This window comes from Vigna unguiculata, chromosome 4 (assembly GCF_037176805.1).
Source record: "Vigna unguiculata cultivar grain cowpea cultivar isolate G323 ecotype 2 chromosome 4, ASM3717680v1, whole genome shotgun sequence".
In the NCBI taxonomy this organism is placed as follows: domain Eukaryota; kingdom Viridiplantae; phylum Streptophyta; class Magnoliopsida; order Fabales; family Fabaceae; genus Vigna; species Vigna unguiculata.
Window position 1 is genome coordinate 34,394,055 of NC_140795.1, and position 26,683 is coordinate 34,420,737.

General features: G+C 37.1%; 1 protein-coding gene across 1 annotated transcript; it reads left to right on the top strand.

Annotated features, from left to right (window-relative positions):
• The first annotated feature begins 22,174 nt into the window (after positions 1–22,174).
• On the top strand, positions 22,175–23,623 carry LOC114180665 (protein FAR1-RELATED SEQUENCE 6-like). The gene is made up of 3 exons (XM_028066967.2): positions 22,175–22,547; positions 22,641–22,967; positions 23,055–23,623. Exons 1-3 carry the CDS (start codon positions 22,175–22,177, stop codon positions 23,621–23,623), a joined length of 1,269 nt encoding a protein of 422 aa, XP_027922768.2.
• Positions 23,624–26,683: the final 3,060 nt, after the last annotated feature.

Here is a 26,683-nt window from a genome sequence, read left to right on the forward strand (position 1 = left end):
ATTTAAATAATTAATTAAATAATTATTTAATAAATGCGGGTAATAGGAGCCTTTAAGGCATTTAATGCGGTGTTATGACGTGAAAAAGTACTAGCTCAAATGAATGAGAGTACTTGGTTGTTTTGAGAGGGCTTGGGTTTGAGTCCTATGTATGCCAATTGTATGTTATTTTAACTTGTTCATTATTTTAATGATATATTTGAATGTGAGCCGTGATAATGTAATCCTAAAATTATAGGAATTATCATGAAACATGATTAGTTGAATTAGTTGAATTAGTTGAGCGCTCGCTTTGTGATTGAGTGGTTATGGGTTCAAACCTTGTTAAGAGCAAAAATTAAACTCTAATTGATTTTTCATTTAATTGGAGTAAAGGGTGATTAAGGGCTATTAACTTAGAGAGAGGAGAGAACTAGACGGGGGTGATAGAGGTCGTACCCCACCAAATTAAAACACTTAAAATGCAGTATGTGACACTTGAACCAAGTCGTCTCCCAACGACCAATATTTTCGTCCAAAGCTTCAATTTCCAGATTCAATTAGGCAAAAATTACCATGGATTCATTGTCATTAAGCATAACAGATTTTAGGCAATTAACACCCACGGATTGAAGCAAGCTGTGACAAAACCCATCAACATTAAGCATAAATACGAACCCCTTAATGTGCACACACGAATTTGAGATTAAGCATACATCAAAAATGTGTTTATCATCAAAACGCAACTTGAAATCAATGCAATTTCGAATACAACCCAAAATCGATCAACAATCTCATGGTTTCATTTCAATTTCGTTAAGGAATCAATGCAAAAAGCTTAGCTAGACACCGAAATGGAACAATCAAGCACTTCAAATCTGAAATAGAACATCAAAAATGAAAAACCCTAACTTATGAATTCTTAAAACGCAAATCAAGAGCAAAAGAGAGATTCCAAAGCTTTAGTGGAATGTAAAACGATGTCGTGATATATAAATCCGAAAATCCCATCAATGGGTATTGTTCCAAGTCAATAAAATCAATAAAATGAGCTACCCAATATACCAAGTGCATTCAAAATGTCAATCCCACATTGGGTGCTGTCAAATGTACATAGAAATGGAAAAAACTAGTGCAAAAACATAAAAAACGAGTGGAACACCTACATGGACACCCACCAAAGTTTGAAGAACAAAAATGGAGGTTGGAGAAGAGTGAAGAAGAAGAGTGTGCGGCTGCCTCATGCATTAAGACCTAATTTTCGTGGTCAAATCCAATCTGCCACTCATATTTACAAAATTGCCATTATGGGTTGCATAATTACATAAATGCCACTACTGGGCCTCTTTTACTGTCCCTCGTCCTTCACGTTGAGGTCTGGTGTAGGGTTTCTCTTGTCGTTTCTCATTGATGCTACTATTGTTAGGATGTGCCCTCATGACCCGACTTGGGCCCTCTCTAGTTGTTCCACCATCTTTGTTTGTTCTACCAATACAGGGAACTCTCAGATCCTCAAAGGTACGAGGAATCGACGCAACTCATGGTTCAGATCGCCCTCAAATTTTCTGCAGCGCCATTCTTCGGTGATAGCCTGCGAGTAGATCCTTGCCAAGTACTTGAACCTGTCAGTATAGGCCTGCACCGTCATAGTCCCCTGTTGCAAAGTAAGGAATTATGCTTCCCTCTCATATTTGGCATTGTTAGGAAAGTATTTCTCCAAGAATCGTGTCCTGAAGTTAGCCCAAGTCACCTACTCTTCGTGGGTCTGCATCAACTGCTGCATCCCCACTCACCAGTACTTAGCATCTGCCACAAGAAGGAATGTGACGAAGGTCAACTTCTGTGCATCAGTGCACCCAAATCGCTCGGCATATCTTCTCATACTCCCTCAGCCATGCATCTGCCTTGTCTAGAGTGGCCTTGCCAGTGAACTTAGCTAGCTTGTGCCTCATGAAATCTTCCATAGTCACAGGAGAGTAGGTGTGACTCTGGCTTTAGGTTGCACTGCATTAGGCTGCATTGCGTCCACCATCCGATGAATCGCCTATGCAACCTCATTAGCCCCAGTTTTATCCCTTCTTCTCTTGTTTGCCAAAGCTTGTGCACGCCACATTTCAGCTAGATGAAATCACACAACTTAAGTAATGACTATGCAAACAAAAGGTTTAACACAAAAGAATTAACACATTGACTCGTAGGCGGAACACGATAAGCTCACTCCCTATAGACCCCAAAAATCTTTTGAAAACCATTGCTTTAATACCAAATGTAACATCCTGCCCCGATATTATGGATTTTAAATAATAAAATAAAAATGTAATAATTAAACTTCATTTATTATAAATCATTTCCCAAAACCGCGGGAATTTAAAACTTTATTACATCGATAAAACCAACTTAAATCCAATTTTTATAAACACAATACCTTATCATAATCATTCTCATTATAAAGCCAAGTTACATAATTCTAATGATTACAAGAAATCCTTAAAACTCATAAAAATGATGAAACACTACCACAAAGTTTCCCAACTAGCCCACGTTTTGGATCTACGCTCCACCAGAACCACCTACAACGTCATCTGCTCCCGTGTACCGCGTACACGATCATCGCCAAACACACGCAGATAGGGTGAGCTAAAGGAATATAAACATATGCAACATTTTATATAACAAAACACACACATTAAAGGAACTCCATCCTTTGGTCTCATCACACATGGCCACCACCATGTAATCCATGTTCTACATCTTTGGTTGATAATCTCAAGCTATCGTTGTTGTCCAACCTACAAGCCATCACTTGTAGAACACATGCGGGAACACTCGCTATTCCGTGCCACAACTCAAAGAATGCTCGTGTTACCCTCCATCCTAAGCCACAACTCCAGGAATACTCCAGCATCTGACCCCTTGAGATATCTCCCAAAGCCTCGTAGACCACACACATCCAAAGCAAGCAAAACACAATGTTTGCTTCATCAAAAATCACCTGGCGCTCCACACGAGTCGCTTAGCGCAAAAGGCTTCTAGACCGCCTGGCGGGGGACATGTGTCGCCAGACGCCAAGCGCCTCTAATGCTATAGTTTCTACAAGTATCGCATGGCGGGACAACCCTTATCGCCAAGCGCCACACACTTCAATTCTCTACTGGTTTCGTAGCTATCGCCTGGCAGTCAAACACCACCGTCAGGCGCTACACTAGTACTTGCGCAATACTAGTTTTTAAGCACCCAAAACAAAGTAAAATCAATCCATTCACAATTTATATATATATATATATATATATATATATATATATATATATATATATTCCCCCTTTAAACCCATGCTAGAATTCAATTCTAACTTATGAATAACGCATGCTGAAACAAATATAAGCAGCATCACTCTAACAATTTAAGCATATGTCATATGCACCAATGCAAATTAATATTGACATACATGCATTCACCAATAACCAATTCTCAACATGTGACTAACCCAAAGGGACATTCAAATTGATAGAGACTTACCACATAACCCAATCATTCTTCATTAGAAGTTACTTGAAATTATCAAGAACTTATTCATGTATTTTAAATACTCAAAAATCAGCAATATTGAGTAACGTATATCTCTAGCTACTGACCTCCAAATAAAATCTCCACCGTTTAAAGTGAAGAACTACATGTTATGGATCACCTGTCAAAATTTCACCTAAATCGGACGGTTAACGAACCAGAAAATGTAGTTTTACGAAAACTATGCAAAGTAGAAAATTGATTGCGCCTACCGCCCAGAAATCAGGACCTAGCGCCTAGCGGTACAAAACCAGCGCTGGGTCGTTCCTGTTCCGTGAACATACGAAAAACAACATTTTTTCGTGAATCAGAACACTACGCATCTTTGGTATGGTGCTTGGTGGCCAATTGGGTGTCGCTAGGCGGTTCCTGCAGTTCTAGGAATCCAACAGCTCTTCCCTTGCGCCTGCGAACCTCAACCAGCCCAACCATCCCAATTTCCTTCAATTTCGATTCAATACTCACCACTCAAAGATTTAGGAGCACAATTCATCCAATAAGTTTGTAGTTCATTACGCAATTTGTTATACAATTTCCGAAACACTCAATTCCTCCACCCTAACATTCATTCATAACCAATCTCATTTGATTCCCTCGCACTACCATGAATTTTCATAGTTAATCCCTTCCTTTTTGTCTAACTGTTGTTAAGACGCCTTTTCCACCGAACCAAAGCAACCCAAAACATGCAGAACCCGAAAATCGAACCAAAATGAAAATCGTCGTCTGGCGGGTGTTCTTCACCGCCAAGCAGTTCATGATCAACCCAGAAAAGTGGGTGGCATAGCTTGCGTCGCCTAGCGGCACTAAGCTCACCGTCAGGCGGTTTCTATCAAGAACCCAAAAAAAAGGCAAAAATTGCATGTGTCCCTTGGCGACTCATTCAAAGCCGCCAAGCGATTTCTAGAAATTTTCCAAAAATCCAGAACTCAAGATGATTGGCAATAAGAAATAATGCATATTCATTTCATACAATAGCCATTAACCAATTACAAATGAAATTACGAGTTCAGCACCCTATCCTGGATTCCTTTACTTAGTTTTGGAATTTTTTTCAAGCTCTTGTGCACCACAAAACAATCAGGCCCTTGTATCCTTCCGAGCTTGCTTTCAATCCTTGTTGTCCACTCCAAAAATCCAGAATAGTCTCTCCTTACAACCCTTTCCTTTGGTAGCTCCAAAAACTCTCCCTTTCTCCCTTAATCGATCACTTAATTAGGTGTTAAAGAAGATGATGGTTTTCTAGCCCCCCCTTGGCTGCTAGGAAAATCTGACTTTTCATATTCATGCCAAAACTAATTCTAGCAAAAATAAAGTTTAATGTGAAGCTACCAAGGTTTGAACCCCTAACCATGCCAATGTCCAATCAATGCACAACCATTTAACCAATTCATGTTTCGTGATAATTCTTATAATTCTAAGATTATATTATCCCCCTTCACACTCAACATATTATTAAAATTACATGATTAAAATAACACCTAAATGGTATGCATATGATTCAAACCCAAGTCCTCTCAATCTAACTAAGTACTCTCAACCATATGATTTAGCACTTTTCCACGTCATAAACCTTAACATTAAATGCCATAAAGACTCTACTACTCGTATTTATAAAATGATTATTTATTTACTTATTTAAATTTCACGGGTCTTACAATCTAGTCTATCAATTCAGTAACCAAATCCTATAGGAGGAACCCTTTATCACCCTTACGAGTGCCGACTTTCAAGGATTGGATCCAAACCAGAACGACCTGATGAGATACCCCTAGTCAAGGGACCAATAACCAAAGTAATAACTAGGAGGATTGATGAGTCATTATTTTCCTCAATTCCACTAGCCTTTGTGTATCATTTGATAGTTGTTCAGTGCTTAATTATTTATCTTTAGTGTGTTTTCATCTGTTGGGCTTTATTAGGCCACTGTTCCGAATTTGGGTTAATTTCACATTATTTGGCCTAATTTTTGTTTTTAATTATTTTTAGGTATTTGGGTGAAGCAATTTTGGAGCTTGGACATTAATATTTAGTTAAAGAGACTTGTCACATCATTGCCACGTCATTTCCACGTCATCTAAGTGAATGGGCCAACATTTGAGGCCCAATATTGGCATTTTTGTAATTCTGCACTCAGTAATGTCCTTTTTGTAAATAATAGTGACAAAGTTGATTTGTCCACGAGATTTTAGGTTATTTAGCATGGGCAACCGCATCTCTTTTCCTCCAACCTCCATTTTACATTTTCAAGCTTTGGTGGGTGTCCATGAAGGTGCTATCTTTGTTTTTTATGTTTTTGCACTAGTTTTTACCATTTCTATGCACATTTGACAGCACCCAATGTGGGATTTACGTTTTGAATTCATTTGGTAGCATGGACATCTCGTTTTGTGGATTGTATTGACTTGGAACAATACCCATTGATGGGGTTTTCGGTTTTTTATATCATAGCAGTGTTTTTCGTTCAATTGAAGCTCTAAAATTTGTCTTTTGATGTTGAAATCGCATTGGGAGAATTCATAAGTTAAAATTTTTGATTCTGTTTTCGTGATTCTAGTTTTGAAGAGCTTGTGTGCTCCATTTTCCATGTCTAGCTAAGCTTTTTGCATTGATTCCTTGACGAAATTGAAATGAAACCATGAGATTGTTGGTTGTTTTTGTGTTGTATTCGGAATTGCCTCTGTTTCAGTTTACGTTTTGATGATAAATATGTTTTTTATGCATGCTTAATCTCAAAGTCGTGTGTGCATATTAATGGCTTGTATTCATGCTTAATGTTTATAGGTTCTGTCACAGTTTGCTTCAATCTATGAGTGTTAACTGCTTGAAATTTGTTGTGCTTAATGACATATTGAATCCATGGTAATTTTCGCTTAGTTGATTACTTAGGGTTCATGAGAGCAAATTCGAATAGAACAATTAATTTGGTAATCTGTGATTAGTGGACTTTCAATTGAAGCAAGAAATCATTGCGTTTTCATATAACTGTTAAATTTCTCTATAATTTTGAGAATTAAATTTTGTGTGAATCTGCCAACCCCCCCTGCGTTATAGTGTTGTGTTCATCTGGAAATTGAAACTTTGGACAAAAATATTAGTCGTTGGGAGACAACTTGGTTCAACTTTCGCATACTGTATTTAACTGTTTTAATTGGTGGCGTACGACCTTTATCATGCGCCCTTGATCAACTTGACTTTTCCCTTGTTCGTCCATATCGAATATGCCACAATCTCATTATGAATCAAGCTAGAATTGCGCCTCCATAAGATTCTCTCGCGCATTTTGTTCTTTTGGTTCATGTTGCAGCATCACGAACATTCACGAACATGGGTTTCAGTATAAGATTTTTTTTCTCGAAGGATTGCCCTCTCTTGACCACACATAGAAAGGGTCTTCTTTTCTTAAATGAAACACACGTTTTGATGGAGAGAATGACTTTATCAATTGTAGTTGACCCATCAAGGGCTGCTTTGCAAAGAAAAATATAAAATGGAGTTAAGGGTTGAAAACTAAAAATAGCACAAAGGGATGGCTTCTTGGCAAAGACAATTTTATTAAAAAGGGAGTTTTAACAAGAACAAAACTAAATGCAACAAAATACCATTAAAACTAACCTTTTTATTATATTTTTCTAAAAGCTTTATTTTTTCTAAGCAAGTGATAAAAACTAGTTAATTAATGATAAACAAATATTTATTTAAACTAAAACTAAACTTTAAGAAAGGAAAAATAATGAAATATGGAGTGCTAACATGTAACCTCACTTGAGAGCACCTACCATACACCATCATTGAACCTCTACACCATCATCCTACCTTGCTTTCGCACGCCTACTCATCTCATGGAGTCTTCCATTGATTGCCCATGGATTGTAAGCTTGAAGGTGGAATCATCACGACCCCATGGTCACAACAATGGAAGTAGAAAACTTTGCTATCAAGAAGATCCTAGTGGGCCAAGATAGTTCAGTATATATCCTCTATTGGAAGACCTACAAGAAGTCAGAGTTGCTAGAGGAAGCAATGACCCCCTATGAGGAACCCATATAAAGTTTCTTTAGAGAAAGGGTCGTTACTAAGGGGTATATTGACCTACATACCACATTTGGAGAAGGGAGTCTGGACAAGACCATACCAATTCGATACCTAGTCATAGATGCACACACATTACATAACGTTCTGCTTGGTTAGTAGTCATTCAACCTGTTGAGGGTCATGGTGTCCAACCCCCATCTTATTATGACATTGCGTTAAACCTCGGTTGATATAATTACGGTCCACGATGACTAAAAGTTGTCTCGGGAGTGCTACATAGCTAGCCTCAATCAAGTGCATTCTGCACGATCCTAGTGGTCGAAGAGCCCAACCCCATGATTTGTAGTGATGTGAGAATAAAGCCTGTAAGGGAAACTAAGTAGTTCGCTTTAAAAGAGGGTCGAGACTTGAAGATAAGGTACACCATCGACGAAGAAGGTGAAAAGGTTGTAAGGCAATTGTTGATTGATAGCGCCGACCTATTTATGTGGACAATCGCTGACCTCCCAGGTGTGGTGTAAGACTTGAGAAATTTAAATAATTAAATAAATAATTATTTAATAAATGTGAGTAGTGGGAACATTTATTACATTTAATGATTGGATTTATGAAGTGAAAAAGTATTAGCTTAAAGGGTTGAGAGTATTTGATTGTGTTAGGGGACTTGGGTTCAAGTCTTGTGTATGGCAATTGTTTGATAACTTAATTTTTTTATTGTTTTACGTGTGTGCTTGAGACTAGAGTAGTAAGATAAAATCATAGATAAGTATGAATTACCAAGAAGCATGAATTGGCTTGATGGTTGTGTATGGATCTGAAAATTGGGAGGTTGTGGGTTCAAACCTTGGCTAGAGTAAAATCATAACATTTTTTTTCCTTGGGAATGAATTGAGGAGATGAAGAGCTGGAGATAGGTTCCACGAATCTGGACACACACAAAAGAGATTAATTAGAATTGATTAGGCTTTGATGAAGGATTGACCCCTACCAAGGATGGAGGCACATGCTTAAGAAGACTAAGCATGTTTAGAAAGGAAGTTCACTAATCCTTCATCCCTTTCATTTGTATTTGTTATTTTTGATTCCCAAAGTTGACTTAGTTGAATCAACTTTAGTTGACTTGTTGACCTTTGACTAGGTTTGACTTGTTGACTATAGTTGACTTGACTTAAGTCAACATGTTAATCTATGTTTATTTGCTTTGTAGGTTAATTAGGAGTAAGAAAGCAATGCTAGGTGGTGCATGGTGATTGGGGAGCATAAATGATATGGAGGAGAGAGTAAAGCAAAGACATAAAGCATAAAGTAAAAGGCATGAAGCAAGTGTACCTATGTACCTTTGGTCTCCTTTGTTTTTAGCACACTTTGGCCACTTTTTGGAGACATATGAGACACATTCTTTGTCTCTTTTTGTGCTAGAACGAAATTAGCCTTGCACACACCATAGTTAGGTCTTTTGTCTCTCATTTTTGTAACCTTATTTGACCTAGTTTCTAGAAGCTAGGGTTAGGTTTTTGTAGAGACATCCTTAGGTATCTTTTATTTGCTTAGAGGCCCCTAAACTATTCTATATAAGGGGTGCTCCTAGACTTGTAAAAGGGTTGAATATTTTGAAGTAAAAACACTCTTGTGTCTCAACCATTTGTGAGAGTTTCCTCCCTTGGGAGTGAATACTTTTAAGCCTTATCTTGCATAGCAAATGGCGGCACACATCCACTCATCTTCAAGGTTGCCATGGCTTCTAGCCTAGCCTTGTAGTGGCATGCTTCTCACATTTTTTACCATTTCTTTCCTTTCCATTTTATGTTTTCTTCTTCCTTTAATTATTCTTGGCTTTCTATGGTTTATGTGCTTTCCATTTCCTTTTTGTTTTGAATCAATCCATCATCTTCTTCTCTTGAGCTTTGTGAAAGGAACCTTCACATCTAGATAGCATGCTATCTTAATGTCCAGTGGGGATTTCACTTAGCTTTTTTAATCAACTCACACCATATTCAATAATCTTAAAAAGGAACAACATAATCCTTCATCATTTGGTATCTAGAGCCTAGGTTATCTTGAATATGGTGTTTTTCAAGTTCTAACCTTGTCTTGTGTAGCTATCTTTGAATGGTCCACATAAAAACAATGCTGGTAGAAACTGTTCACGATTTTAAAAGATTAAAATGCACCTGCTCAGTGGTCCAAAAATTACGTTCTTGATGTCCAAAGAAAGCTCTGTTAGTCTAGTTTTTAACAAAAAAAGAACCAATGCTTTTGGAGTTCTGTGGAGAGAGTTATGATTGAAATAGTGAGCAAAGGTCAGAGTTGCCGAGATCACCGGGAATCAACGTTTTTCAGGTTATGTTGGGCAGTTTTGGCTACTGTTTTTTGTTACTCTTCTTACTCCTAAATGTTTTTGGATAACATGTCTTTGTGTGCTTAATCATTGACCTTCATTTCCAAAAGTGTAAATGCATGATAGCTACATGTTTGAGTCTTTAAATGTGCCTTACTTTTGCTTGAGTCATATGTCATATGTTAGCTTGAAGTTTTCTTATTCTTGTTTTTCCAAGTATTTGAATCTTGCTTTCACTTTATGTCTTGCTTGATGTATGCCCCATGAAGTTGATTTTGGCCTAAAACTTGAGGAACTAAGTGTCCAAGCCACCTAAAACTCTTTCTCACCATTTTATGAAACTAGTTGTGAAAGAAGAAAAATTTGCACCAATTTTTGCCTAAAAACCGAGAGCAACCTTGCTCATTGGTGAACTAAAAGTGTGTTTTTCACTAGGTGTTATGCTACTAGTTTTCATACTTGAGAATTGGGTGATATTGGCTAATTAGTTCCATGCTTTAACTTGGTTATGATCTTTCTTGGTGCATGCATGATTTAAGACTTGAAGATGCTTGTCAAGTACTTTCCATACAGTCTTAAAAATTTGCTTTTCTTGTGTTAGTGTTGTTCAAAGTTTTGTCACCAATATTTTTCTTTCCTTAGAGTTTAGCTTTCCTTGTTTTTGTGCTTTTCTTGCTTGTCACTAGGTGTTCTTTGTTTTGTATTAGTAGTTTTCTTTTCTTGAAACTATTGGGGTGTTGTGGCCGAATCACTTGTCTTGCATTTGAAGGTTTTGAACAAGTTTTTAAAAGTGTTTGCTTCACTCCTTTGGTGGATTTTGAGTGCTAGCCTTGCCTTGTTACTTTGGGAGTGTGATCTAAACACTTGGGTTGCATTTTGGGTTGGATTTGGTCTCGATTTTCATGTTGTCTAACCCCTAATCCATTTATTTTGTCTCGAATTTGAGTATTTTTGTTGTAGGAATCATGGCAAGTTCATCAAATGCACCTACACCAAACAAAAATAATACATTGATGAGATTGCTTCGGGATTTGGAGTTGTCTAGGAAGAAGGCCTTTGAACAATTGAGAAAGGACAAGGAGCAAAGTGACCTAAGAATCCAAGAGCACATTCAAAGGCTTGAAGCTAAGGAGCAAGAAAGAGAGGCTAAGAAAAGAGGGCATTCTAGGCGCAAACCATCACAAGAGAAGCAAACTCCAAAGATTTCTAAGTTCAAAGGAGAAATTGACCCAAACATCTACATTGAGTGGGAACAAAAAGTGGACCAAATTTTTATCATTCATGTAGTTAGTCATAAAAAGCAAGTAGATTTGGTAGTCTTAGAGTTTGAGGATTATGCCATGACTTGGTGGCATCAATTATGTATGGACAATATTAACCAAGAGTCACTCGCGACTTCTTGGAGGGACCTTAAAAATTTGATGCGCGCTAGATTTGTTCCTTCCTACTATAGGAGGGAGACTCTTTTGAAGCTTCAAAGGCTTCAACAAGGGTCCATGTGTGTGGATGAATATTACAAGTTAATGGAGTCCATGCTTCTAAAAGTAAGACTCCAATTTGAAAGTGAAGAGGAAAAGGTAGCTAGATTTGTGAGTGGGTAAAGGAGGGACATACAAGATTTAGTAGATTTATATGAGTACTCCTCTCTTGACAAAGTTTTACATTTGGCCATCAAAGTTGAAACTCAATTGCAAAAGAAAAAAGAGGCCAAGAGGAGTGGTTCATACAATGACTACTATTCTAGTACTTGGAAAGATAAAGAAAGAAAACATGATAAATTACCACTCAAGAGTTCCCAAGACCCACCTCCTAGGACGAATTCATCTAGGCCTTCTATTGAAACTCCTCATTCTTCTCAAGGTATAAGGATAAGTTCTATAAAATGTTTTAAGTGTTTGGGATATGGGCACATAGCTTCAAATTGTCCTACCAAAAGAACCATGGCCTTAAAAGTAAAGAGTGAACATTCTTCTCCCCCTTCCCCCAAAAGTACTTCTTCCCACACTTCTTCTTCAAGTGAAAGGATTAAACCCCTTGAAGGTGGATTGTTAATGATAAGGCACCAACTAAGACAAGTTTTCAAGGAACTTGATCCTTCTCAAAGACAAAACATTTTTCATTCAAGGTGCCATATCAATGACAAACTATGTCCCATCCTCATAGATAATGGAAGTGGTATAAATGTGGCTAGCATAAGGGTTGTGGACAAGCTTGGCTTGAAAATTATCCCTCATGCCAAGCCCTATAAGCTATCATGGCTTAAGGAAGAAGACATTAAAGTGACTCAACAAGTCCTCATTAACTTTTCAATTGGAAATTTTAAAGATGAGGTGTTATGTGATGTTGTGCCTATGGAAGCAACTCATATTTTGCTAGGTAGGCCATGGCAATTTGATAGAAAAGTCTTTTATGATGGCCATGCTAACACCTATGCTTTCTCCTTCCAAGGCAAGAAGTTCACACTCCTACCTCTCTCACCCAATCAAGCAAATGAGGACCAAAATAAAGTGAAAGATAAGAGAAAAGATGAAAAAGAAAAAGAGCAAGTTACCTCCAAAGTGTTACTTGCCTCCAAAAAAAGATTTCCAAAGCAAGATGGACATCACCATTCTTCCTTCTCTTCCAAGGCTCAAAAGGAAGACCCAATGCGCAAGCATGAGAGGAAGAATGGTCTAGAAAAGAGGGATGACCTAATCAAAGATAGGGGTAATACCCTTAGAAAGGATGGAACAAGAGTGCATAAAAGGGAGGTGCAAATCCTCCCCCAAATCAAGTCAAGCTTCATCTACAAAGGCTTAAAGAATTTGTGGTCAAATTCTCTCCAAGGAGGAGAGGATGATGAAGGATTGACCCCAACCAAGGATGGAGGCACATGCTTAAGAAGACTAAGCATCTTTAGAAAGGAAGTTCACTAATCCTTCATCCCTTTCATTTGTATTTGTTATTTTTGATTCCCAAAGTTGACTTAGTTGAATCAACTTTAGTTGACTTGTTGACCTTTGACTAGGTTTGACTTGTTGACTATAGTTGACTTGACTTAAGCCAACATGCTAATCTATGTTTATTTGCTTTGTAGGTTAATTAGGAGTAAGAAAGCAATGCTAGGTGGTGCATGGTGATTGGGGAGCATAAATGATGTGGAGGAGAGAGTAAAGCAAAGTCATAAAGTATAAAGTAAAAGGCATGAAGCAAGTGTACCTATGTACCTTTGGTCTCCTTTGTTTTTAGCACACTTTGGCCACTTTTTGGAGACATATGAGACACATTCTTTGTCTCCTTTTGTGCTAGAACGAAATTAGCCTTGCACACACCATAGTTAGGTCTTTTGTCTCTCATTTTTGTAACCTTATTTGACCTAGTTTTTAGAAGCTAGGGTTAGGTTTTTTTAGAGACATCCTTAGGTATCTTTTATTTGCTTAGAGGCCCCTAAACTATTCTATATAAGGGGTGCTCCTAGACATGTAAAAGGGTTAAACATTTTGAAGTAAAAACACTCTTGTGTCTCAACCATTTGTGAGAGTTTCCTCCCTTGGGAGTGAATACTTTTAAGCCTTATCTTGCATAGCAAGTGGCGACACACATCCACTCATCTTCAAGGTTGCCATGGCTTCTAGCCTAGCCTTGTAGTGGCGTGCTTCTCACATTTTTTACCATTTCTTTCCTTTCCATTTTATGTTTTCTTCTTCCTTTAATTATTCTTGGCTTTCTATGGTTTATGTGCTTTTCATTTCCTTTTTGTTTTGAATCAATCCATCATCTTCTTCTCTTGAGCTTTGTGAAAGGAACCTTCACATCTAGATAGCATGCTATCTTAATGTCCAGTGGGGATTTCACTTAGCTTTCTTAATCAACTCACACCATATTCAATAATCTTAAAAAGGAACAAAATAATCCTTCATCAGGCTTTAAGGACCAAATTAAAAAGGATAAGTGTTGACTACTGGGAGAAGGTCTCAAGAGGGGAGATCAACTTTGGAGCAAGGAGGATCATTAGTCGATCAAAATTTAGCGGAATTTCCAAGTAAGGGGAGCTGAACCTTTGTGTTATTTTGTTTACTTATGAGTGATCAACGTATATGTTTGGTAGTGGTCTTTAACGTGTTAATAATGTTGTGTTTATGGTTACCTTGTTGATGTTCAATGGTGAATGATGTTGTCGTTCATGCTTGCATAATATGTTGTTGTTTTGAGTTTCGTGTGAGGTTTGATCGAGAAAGAAATTATGCTAAGCTCATCCTGTTAATGTGCATATCATAGTTCACGCTAGTTTGGGTGCATGAAGTTTTCGTCTGAGATGGGTCGCGTTTTGTGGTTTTCATTCATATAATGAATGCACATCTTTCATTATTGTTATCGTGGTGGTGTAATGCATCAGGGCATAACCAATTATAATGTTTTCTTTTCTTTTTTTTTAGGTGTTAAAATTCATTAGTTTTTTTATGGGAAATGGTAACTTTTGGATTCAAAGCATAGGCCTTTACGTGTTTTGGTGCAACCATGGTTTATTGTAACCTTTTCATGCTAAAATGTGAGAACTTTTGTACTTTTGGTAGGGTCCACGACTTGCATATGAATGTGTCATGTACAGTGGTGGTGCAGACATGAAACTTAACCTTAAATAATTATTTATTAATATTTAAGATAATAATTAGGATTGATGGGACAACTTAGCACTTTTACTTGCTGTCTCTTTTTCTTGTCTTCATATCAAAATCACATATATTATTTGGAAAATGATACTTTAACCTGGTTTTTTTAACTTGGTTTTTACCCGCCTACGTGGCACTGACACGTGGAAAATAAATTAATTGTTTTTGAAAATAGAAACTGAAGGGACGAGGTGACGGTTCTGACGATTTTTGAGCCAACTACGGAAGAAAGGGCAACGTCATGCGGTGCGCTTGCGCGTGAGGAGACACCACGCGCTATCCATCTTAATTACCCAAAGTTTTCATTTTCCTTTTTTCACTGAACGTGCGAACCAGCTCTGAACCCACTCGAAGCAAAGAAGCGGTGCGGTGCCTTCAGCTTTTGTACAAGCGGTGATATGTTTACTCAACCAACCGACCCTGAATGTTGTACAAAATGCGAAGTTGTTAGCGGAAGGAGAAGGAAAGGAACTTGGGCAGCGGAAGAAGCGGTAGAACGAGGAGGCTTGGTTTTCCAAATTTTATTCGTAGACCTTTGTTGTGTTGTTCGTGCGCCTGCTCATTGGTGGAAGAAGGAACGCCTAAAAAAAATCCGAACTTGGGAAGGGAAGAAGTGGTAGAACGAGGACGTCCGCGGTTCGTTTTTAAGGTTGTGTTTTCTTTTCGCCCAAACACTTCGCGTTCCTGCATTACATTCTTACTGCATTGTATAAGAAGATGGAGTTGTGATTTATATTTTTTTTGCTCGTGTGGGTGTTATGATAATAAAAGAGTTTGTGTTCGTTGAGTGAATTTTTTTAACAGTTGCCGGTGCCGGTTAATGAGAGGAAAGGCGAATTTTTGATTTGTGTAGGTTTTTTTGTGTAAGGGAAAGTAAAAGTTGTTTTTGAATATCGTTGTAGGTTTTTTAATTGGTGTGTATTGATTTGATTTTGTGTAGGTTGCTGTTGCAGCATGGCTCGAAAGGGGAAAAAAGATGGGAAAAAACCAGACGTTGATGAAGAAGACAGGGTTAGTGCTGTTAATTGTTATATTGTGTTTGATATTGTGCATCACAATTTGATTGTTGAGCATTAGTTAAATTGTTAAAATTGAATGGAAGGTCCGACTAATAAATTTTGTGGATACAAAGCACATTGTGGAGATAAACAATGTGTTGACTGATGGACACCGAAGACGTATAGGACTCATCCCTTTCAAATGGTGTCTGGAGTTAGAGAGGTCTCTAGATATCTGCAGTCCTCTACTAGTTGAGCTACTTCGGCGATGGGATGACTGTGAACAATCCTTTCACATATGGAAGCATCTTGTACCTTTATCTGTGGTTGATGTTTGTTTTAGTCTGGGGTTAGGTGTAGTTGGTGAAGAAGTACAATTTGATACATATGGATGTGGGTTAGTTGGTTCACTCTTTTGTGGTGAAAGAATATGTATTAAAGGGATAACAAACATGATTAGGAGTCTAATAGGAACTGAGCATGATGATGTACATAATGTTTGTCGTCTGTATATATTGTTGTGCTTTGCCGTCTTGTATTTTCCTAGGAATTCAAAAGTTATTTGCAATATGCCTTTTAGAATATTAGATGATATTGACAGTTTGGTTATGTTCAATTGGGGGAGTGCAGTGCACAGTTTTTTGGTTAACTCATTAAGTCGTGCATATGGGGTTCATAGCCAGAAAAAAAAGGACCACAACATCACGTTGGCAGGGTCAGTTGTGGTTTTGCAGGTACGCTGAATTTTATTCTCTTTGAATCTTTAGATCTGTTTTATATTTTTTGTGTTTAGTGTTTTGATATGAATGATGTAACATTTGTTATTTTTAGATTTGGGCTTTTGAGAGGTTAGGATTGGGAGCAGATAATAGGGATATAGTGTTTCCCAGAATATTACGCTAGCCAACTTTGAAGTTAAGGACTTCAAGCATCGAAAGGCTATTCATTGAACCGAAGGTAATTTAGTTTTTTTTTTAATTTTCATACCTTATCGATTTAGTTGGGTTGCTGAAGTTTTAAATGTAACAACATTTTATTTAATCATTAGTAAATTACATTGCAGGTGATGTTCGATTGGGCTTTGACTGAAGAAGATCAAAGTAATGAACTTGTTCGGGTTGCTTTAAATCTTACAAGCGTTAGTGAAGGTGGTGATAAGGTTAGTGAAAGTGGTGACGAAGCTGGGGTGTCCAATACGGGTGATGTTTGGTTAAAAAAATTTCACAGCAATGAGATTGAAATAATGGAGATAAAGAAAAGATTGAAGATTTTGGAGGCTGAGGTCTTTAGTGGGAATGAAAGTAAGCCCGTTGAAAAGGAGAATGTTTGTGATGATAAGGGCCAAACTTCACATTCCAATACCGAAATAAATGCAGATGTAAGTGATCATGATGTGGGTGAAGATTTGGGTGAAGATTTGGGTGCACTTCATGAACATGAAGGTCATGCAAATGAAGGTAACACGGTGGTGGATATTTCAGATGACAGTGGAGTTGAGGATGAAGCCCAAGTTGGTGGGGATGGAAATGGAAAGTCACCAACTTTGCATGACGTGCCAAATAATATTTATGAAGACAACCTAGTTCATGATGTGTTGGGATTTTTAGGGCTTTTGAAAATATGAGAGATATGAAATATATGAGAGATATATGTGATATGTTATACGGAGGAACATGTTTTTGTATTTTATTGATATACTCTATATATAGAGCAAAATATAACAAATATCAAGTATAAAATATTTAGAATATCTCACTCCTAATCTAAAATAGTAACAAATTTCTAAAACTGACACATATCTCTAAAACTGAAATATTTTCTAAAAACTAATTTAAATAAAAAAGATATTAAGTAATATTCTCAACATGATGTCCATTGTAGTGAATTGTTGCCAATTGTACCCTGGGTTTCGCCCATTCAAGGAAACTGCAGTATCGGTCGTGTTGATGTGGTTAAGCTTTACCGGACGGTTACTCGGGTAGATTGTCCTTATAGGTATGTTATCAGTACAATACTTAATAATATTTTGTTTACTTAAATTCCGGTTCTTTACATGTTTCAATAACTTCAAATTGATCTGTTGAAGGGTTGTAGCGGTGATAAATGATCAAATACTGTCCACACATGACTGTATGGGTTTTCGACCAATGGGTTATGTTTGCAATATGGTAATTTATTATTTATTGATATTATTTGATAGGTATATGTTAATAATTGCAAATAATTTCATTGTGGTGCGTTTTATGAATATAGACAGTTATGTTTGGATGTAACCTCTTGATGCATAATGAAAGGAAGTTGCATCAACATGTGCGAATGATTGTTTTACATCCAATGTATACGATACGTGTTTGTGTTTATTAGTTAGGGGAACCAAATTTGAAGATCAATTTATTTGAGTCTCAATTAATGACCAATATTATTGTAGACATCGGTTGTTCACGATAGTAATAAGAGAATTGCAAACAGATGTGTTTGGAAGTTAAGCGATTACAACATGTTCTTTTCTTCCACGTTGATTAGCATGAAAGAAATCTTAACCGCTGAATTTGTAAGTAAAATATTTGAGATATTGAGAAATTTGTGTTTTTAAATTCATTTTTGCCTTGTATACTTGACCTAATAATGAAATTGTTTAACTTGTAACATGTACTTTACTGGGACTTATCCAATGTGTATCGGTGACTAGTGAATTTTAAATATTGGTACAAACAGGGACAAAATGATCAATGAAAAACATTATTTATGTTCACAGAGAAAGAAAAATAGTATTCCATATATTGTTACCTGCAGTTGTGCAGTTCCTACGTCTGCATTGCACATTCCTTAACTGTGGTATTTTATTAAAGTCGTTCCAGTACAATTTTATAGCGAGTAATAGTATTCATTGACAAGCAAAGAAACGATAACTTATGAACTAACTACGTCAGACGCGTGTAGATTACTGAATGTAAAAACCCAAATATATAAGTAAAGAAAGACACTTGTTTTTTTGTAGTTTTACTATCTTTATCGTCGTACATGATGTGAGATGTCCAAAATACGACCCATTTCATACACATAAAAAAGATACATACTAAACCTCAAAACATGACATCTGCTACGTCTATTTCATAAGTTCATAACAAAATAAAGTTTTGCCAACTAACATAGAACTGTCGATGATGATTGGCTTGTATGATGGATAAAAATCACACATGCAGTCATTAACAAAAACTTCAACATCTTCATCATCTCCTGCCATCTACATCTCAAACAACACTCGATCACTCTCTTTCAGTTTATGGTCAGTGCAAAATTCCTTGGAACCATCAAGGATCCTTGTCGCGTAGGAGGTTTCTAAATTTAGAATTTTGCAGGTTACAATAGTTTTTTGCTCAACAAGGATCAGGTTCTCAATGTTCTTATTATGGATCAATCCAGTTATATCACCGTTCAGATCCTGGAAAAAAACGATGTCCAAAATTAGATGCAATCTGTCTTAAAAATATGCAGTGCAATTGTGAGGTTTTACGACCAACATACCAAATGATCCCCGGTTACCTGCTCATTGGTCAACTTCACGCAATGGATGTAGTTGTCGTTCTCCGTTGTCATAAGATGCAAGTAACGCTCCATGCTAAGATCAGAGCAATTTCATGTGAAGACGATTATTTCAAATTGGTTGCTACTTAAATATCTAAGTTGCACATGTACGTTTCCTTGGATGTTGAATGCAGTCCTGAGTTTGCTTTAGCCTTTGGTGAGTCTTGGCGAATGTGGATCCTGGTTGTACCTCAGCTTGTGTAGTTGCCCATTGCTATCCACTAACATCCATTTATCGCTGAGTTCATCGGCATATGCAATAGCAAAATGCCTATAAACATAGCCAAAATTCTGCAGCATCCATTCACGGTCATTGAAAAGGAAAAAAAGATGGAAGCTAAAAAGGCACAAAATATGACATATGGGACTGGTGGGAGGGGGAAGAAGCATGGAGAACATTATCCTATTTTCGATGTGTAGCGTGGTGAACGTCCATAGAAAGTTGCTCGGTTGGTTGCTTACGGAGGCCGCCATCTCGGTGTTTTATCACGTGTACAAACCCTAGTAGAAGCGTTGAAGGGTGTTTTGAACGTGAGTGAATGTGTGTTGTTTCCGCAAATGGCCTGCATTAAATAGGGAAAGTCGGATCGGTACAAGAGTCTCAACTCCTCATTGAATGGCAGGGGGTAATATACACTAGCGGTTACCACACATGTTAATAGGGTGTTACGAGATTTGGTACACATTAATTACACAAATTCAGTGTCATTCAATTACACCAAGTTGTCGGATTGCAAACTTCCATTTTGATTACCATGTAATAAATACAATACAATGTCTTTACTGATATTTTTCAAAGTTCCTAGGAGTTACAATAATAAAGAAGGGAAATACATTTGCAGAAACGAAACCATGAAAGCAATAACATTTGTCTATTTTTCTGCAGTCACCAATTTAAATCCCACATGCTTTTGATACCTAAACCCCCCGAAGGAGTTGTGTACAATCATGGTTTTATGTCTTCGTACGATTCTTGTGGGGTGGGTGGCCTGATTTCCTTCGTTTGTACAAAAAGCTTGATATAACCTGCAGTTGGTGGAGTGATAACTTTTCTCCTAATTTTTCGAACATCTTTCCATCGTTGGATCATTTGGATAATATCATTGTCGCACTTGATTTCAATAAGGTCGTGGTAAATTTTGTTCTTTAAAACTTTAACTGCACGTCTATAACTTATTTCTGTGATGACTTTTCGATCTCCATAACGAATTCCATGCGATAACTGGTCCACAAACTCAAGGAAGGTGCTGTTGTTGCGCATAGACATTCTCACTACTGCGTGAGATTTAAACTTTAACCCATGACCGTAAGGGCACTCTACAACAGTGGCTTGGCGAAGCCTTCCTCCAAAATAAATTAACAAGTCACATCTTTCTATACACATTGGCCTTCCATCCGTGGAAGAATCACTTCTTTGTAATAGTTCAAATATTTGGTTCGGCGAGCGTGTATACGTTACAAAAAGTTCTATAATACAGTTAATTAGAAACTCTGGCTTACACTTAATCATCAATATGACATCATCATTACATGATAATTCAATAGCCCGATACATGACAAGTCCCTTTTCATTCAAGGTTGGCTGCCTGAAGTATAACTTGTTGATATGCGTATCAAATTTCAAGTCTAGACTCTTCATAACCAGATCAGTTAACAACTGCAACATACAACAATATGGGATGTGGAACAAACTAGGAATGGAACCTTCGAAGTGGACCCCGTCATGGTATTCCTTCATTTTCCCGTCCTTGAAAATGGTGGCTAGATATGAATTGCCGACATTGTATCCACTTTCACCGCTACCGAATGCTTGCATATTTCCTTGTTGTATTGGACGCCGACTGCGAGAAAAAAAAATTATGCCGTCAAATCAAACCAGCTGTATATTCAGATGGAATAAAAGGTTCCTTATATACCTCTGCGTTAAGCGCACACGAGCAGGATCATTCTGCAGCTCAACACTGCTATTTATGGAGAATAAAAAATTATTTTAATGTACGGTGCATTTCGTGGACCAAAATGCCCTTATTTAACGTATCGAAGAAGCAAACCATGTGTACCATGTTACATTGAATGCGAACCTCTACCTTTTTACTTCCTCTTCCACCTACCTAAACATCATTACACAACTCTTTATTACTCTGGCGCAACGACGACAATGTATTTAACATGCGTATACAACTCACACCAACTAAAATCAATGCGCAAAGACCTTGGCGATGAAAGGTAAAGCTCCTCATTTATAACATCTTAGTCTACTTCACCAAAAATCCTTTTTACTATCATAGTCCACTTTTCCAGGGTTACAAGATTGGAACTTTACTTCTTTAACAATTATCACAACATATCATATCATTTATTTTAGTTAAGCGATATATTTTGACCACTACGGGATTCAGGGCCAACAATTTTTTAATTTTGTATGTGTTTGTTATTCTGCCAGAAGAATTTAGACCTCGGACGATACTAATATTCAATTATGTAAACATGCAAATCTTGTGTTTTTAATAATGTAGGGCAAAGTAACCGAAATGTCGGCATCCGATGTACTGAACCCCATTTCACTTGACGAAATAAGTTTATGGAACAAGGATATAGTCCAGTAGGAAACATTACCGGATTCTATTGCTTGCCATACTCAAGAAGATGAATTAGATGAGGTTCCTATAGTTGGAATGATATTTGAAACAGTCGACAAGGTTAAAGAGTTTTACAAGCAATACGCCATAAGATGTGGATTTGGTGTCCGTGTGAGAAGTTCAAGTAAAGGGGAAGACAACAAATTATGCTTTGTCAAATTGGTTTGTAGCTGTGAAGGAAACTACGTGTCCACCATCCCTCCGGAATTGAAAAGCCAACCAACAAAAACCAAGAATTATGGTGCACAGATAACAGTAGTTAAAAAGGGAGGTCAGTGACACATAAAGAATGTCATACTTGATCACAATCATGACCTAAGCCCTATGAAGTCAAGAATGATTCGTGGCAACAAAAAATTGAACATACAAGTCAAGCGAACACTCGATATGAATGATGAAACAGGTGTGCGCATTAATAAAAGCTTCCAATCACTAGTTTGTGATGTTGGCAGATTTGAGAACCTTCCTTTTGTCAAGCGTGACGTTAGAAATTATATCGGACGACAAAGAAGGGCACTAGGGAAGGAAGGAGACGACCAAGCATTGATGGCACACTTCTCTCACATGAGACAAATGAACAACGACTTCTACTTTGAAATTAACTTCGATGATAACAATAGAATATCAAATGTATTTTGGGTTGACGTACGTAGTAGGGCAGCATGCGAGGAATTTGGAGATGTTGTCTCCTTTGACACAACATATCTAACCAACAAATATGATATGCCATTTGCACCATTTGTTGGAGTCAATCACCATGGTCAGTCTATATTATTAGGATGCGGGTAGTTGTCAGCTGAAGATACATCGACCTTTATGTGGCTTTTTAACTATTGACGTAGGTGCATGTTAGATAAGTCACCTGATGGCATTCTAACTGATCAGTGCAGGGCCATGCAAAATGCAATTGACATTGTTTTTCCAAATACTCCTCATGGGTGGTGCTTATGGCATTTAATGAAAAGTATTCATGAAAATTTACAAGGATATACTCATTACAAAACTATCAAAACCAAGTTGAAGACATTGGTTTACGAGTCCCTCAATGTGCACCAATTTGAGAGCGGGTGGCAACAATTAATGAATGATCACGACTTGGATAACAATGACTGGTTGGGCACACTATACGAAGAGAGAAAACGGTGGGTGCCTTGCTATTTGAAAGGAAATTTTTTGGCTGGTATGTCTACTACACAACGAAGTGAGGGACTCAATGCCTTCTTTGATGGATTTATCAATTCAATAACAACGTTACAGTAGTTTGTAGTACAGTACGAAAATACGCTACGTCACAAAGCTGAAAAAGAATGTGAGGCAGACTTTGCTTCTTTGAACACTACAATCCCACGTGCTACCCAGTCCCTTATTGAACGACAATATCAGCAAGCCTACACACATTCGATGTTTTCAGAAATACAAATTAAATTACGCGCAAAGATGAATTGTGTAATCAAAATGGTGGATGCTACTCCTTCGGGATGCAACTATGTGGTGCTGCAAGAATTATTATGGGATGGGAAATCTGCAAACAAATATTATGATGTCCATTATGATGCCAAAACTGACACAATAACATGTTCATGTCAACTTTTTGAGTTCCGTGGTATCGTCTGCCGATACTGTTTCACCGTCCTTGGCCAAGAGGAAGCAACAACAATATCCACGAAGTATATCATTCCTCGGTGGAGCAAACTTATACGAAGAAGATATACTTCAATGAGAGCAGCTTACAACACCCACAGTAAGGACCCAACAATGCAGAGGTATCGGGCATTGTGCAAGGAATTTTTTCAGATTACCGATGTTGCATGCGAATCTGATGACGAAACAGAATAACTATTTAAGCAATTGAGGTCTAGCCGAAACCCGGTGGAGTTCACTCCGTGCGCTGATGCTCGTAATGTTGACGCGAGGATGACGTCTTCCTTCCCAGCCCCGGATTCATGTCAACCATCCCATGTCCGCAGCTTAAATGCAGTAAAGCGAAAGGGAGGGCCTCATACTCTAAGGTTGAAATCCAAAGTAGAAAAATTTTCAAAGAAAAAGAAGTCGGTGGTAAAGACGACTGAAATATGCACCAATAACACCGTAAATTAATCCTTTATTATTATCACAATTAACTAGCGGTGCATTTACATAATATAACTTGTTTTTTTGTAGGCAACACTTAACAACGACGTGTGGAATGACATGATAGATGTACATCGTCATATAGAATGGGTATGATTTTGTTATATGTGGAGTGAGGTGGAAACAATTTCGTTAACGACAACTGAAATTTAAAATGCAAATTGCAGGACTTGAATGTGGCACAAGTCGGTGATGTTTCACTCAATTCGAGCGTACAAAGCAAAGTCGGTGGCAAAACAAGTTGCAATATAACCGATTGAAAAAAGGTGCTTGTAGTGAAATAATTTTGAATGTCCAAATTAGATCCATGTAAATATTGTATTCAAATTCCGCAGGGACAACGTACAACACAATGCCTATTTTTTGGGTGGATGGGAGCCTTGGGTAGTTGGAAACATGATGACATTGCCAAACAACAGGTCTTTGTCAAGTCTTTGTTTGCCGATGATATTATACCACAACTGATCTTTTTGGGCGACGGTGTATCAGTAACCGCCTTTTTGTTATACAATATATGTATTTTTCATTACACATTTTGAACTAAGTACAGTGCGTTCGAAAAGTTTGACATTACAGGCAAAGTGGTTCCCAAAAACTATTTGGCTACTGCAAATATGTTATTGACCAGAAAGAAAATATTCTTATAAAAACCACAAATTAATCAGGACAATAATTTCTTAAACAGAAGCACCTAACAGTAATTGCCTTTTTATGATACAATATATGTGTTTCTACTTAATTCTTTTTGTACCAAATACAGTGCATTGGAAAAGACTGATATTATAGGGAAAATGGTTTGCAAAAATGACAATTAAATGTCTTTGTATCATACAATATATATGTGTTTATACTTCATTTTTTTGTACCAAGTACAATGCATTCAAAAAGTCATATTACACGGAAGATGATTCGCAAATTTTTCTAGTAACTGTCTTTTTATGATACAATATATGTGCTTTTACTTCATTATTTGTGTACCAGGTATAGTGCTTTCGAAAAGTAAAATATTAGAGGGAAGATGGTTACCACAATTTTGCAGTAACTACCTTTTTATGATACAATATATGTGCTTTTACTTCATTATTTTTGTACCAGGTATAGTGCTTTCGAAAAGTAAAATATTAGAGGGAAGATGGTTGCCACAATTTTGCAGTAACTGCTTTTTTATAATACAATATATGTGTTTCTACATCATTCTTTTGGTACCATTTAAAGTGCCTCCGAAAAGTCATATTACAGGGAAAATGGATCGCAAAATTTTGAAGTAACTGCCTTTTTATGATACAATATATGTGTTTTTACTTCATTGTCTTTGTACCAAGTATAGTGCGTTCGAAAAGTAAGATATTACAGGGAAGATGGTTGCCACAATTTTCCAGTAACTGCCTTTTTATGAAACAATATATGTGCTTTTACTTCATTGTTTTTGTACCAAGTATAGTGCCTCCGAAGAGTAAGATATTACAGGGAAGATGGTTTGCAAAAAATATTTGGGTACTGATAGTTGTTATTGACCACAAAAGAAATATGGTTATGCGAACCACAAGAATTTTTGACCATCGTTTATTAAACACAATCACCTAACAGTAAATGGCTTCTTATGATACAATATATGACTTTCTACTTCATTTTTTTTGTACCAAGTGCAATCTTTTTCAAAAAGGATGAGATTAGGAGGAAAATGGTTCGCAAAAACTTTTTGGCTATTGAAACATGTTATTGACCACAAAGGAAATATGCTTATACAAACCCCAACATTTTTCGACCAAATCATAATATAACTAGACCAAGATTTCTTAATAAAAAGAACCTAACATTAACAGGCTTTTTTTATACAATATATGTCTTTCTACGTAATAATTTTTGTACCAAGTTCCTTGAGTTCGAAATGACTGAGATTACAGCCGAAATTGTTCACAACTTCTTTTTGGCTATTACAACACCTAATTGACAACAAAATCATATTGTTATACAAATCACAATATTAGAACAGCTAATTGACATACAATTCAAGAATAACTTATTAGTCAAACATAAGGTATTAACAACAACAGCATTTTTTTGTCAAAATATATGTCTTTTTCATACACAATTTTTGAACTACATTCATTCAAAAAATATATCACACATATATGCTTCCCGTAAACACTAATTCCAGTAATTGTCTTAAGCATGCAAAAAAACCAGCAACCTTTCTTAACAACTATGGTACAAAATAATTATGTCAACTTTCACTTCCGCGTGAAACAAGAAATGATCAATGCCTTCACCCATCATACCAAAAAATAACCTTCATGTATGTCACAACAACAATAATTTTTGCGAACCAGATTTTTTAGGGGCATTCGTAGTGTAAGGGGTACGTAATGCGCAACTTTTAATCCGTACCCGCCGATGAAGCTTCATTCTATCATACATATTACTTTGTGGTGGAATTGGTTCCTCTGCACGGCTCACATCTTTTGACAACTCTTCATCACTTCCATCTGGGGTGTCCACAATAACTTCTCCGACTTTGACACCAACATTGTGCTTAACAGTAGTCTGTAATGGGCTCCATGCTTCATGTGATTGATGTCCACCTTCGCTATAAAATTGGTCTTCAAATGTTTTACCTCTTTCGTTGTGAACATTGGTAGAAGGAGTAACAGGATCGCAGTCTTTGGTTCTTTCCGTCTTCCTCTCATGAACAACTCCTTCTAAAAGGGATAAAGATTGGCGAAGTTCACCTATTTCACGTTCTTGATTTTCAATTAGAACCTCAAC

Bases quoted from the DNA above. Each gene is read 5' to 3' on its own strand.
- LOC114180665 (XM_028066967.2), top strand. From the start codon at position 22,175: ATGAATGATGAAACAGGTGTGCGCATTAATAAAAGCTTCCAATCACTA. The intron at 22,548-22,640 runs GTCAGTCTATAT...GGTGCATGTTAG, and splicing joins TGTTGGAGTCAATCACCATG to ATAAGTCACCTGATGGCATT. The intron at 22,968-23,054 runs GTATGTCTACTA...AGTAGTTTGTAG, and splicing joins GAAAGGAAATTTTTTGGCTG to TACAGTACGAAAATACGCTA.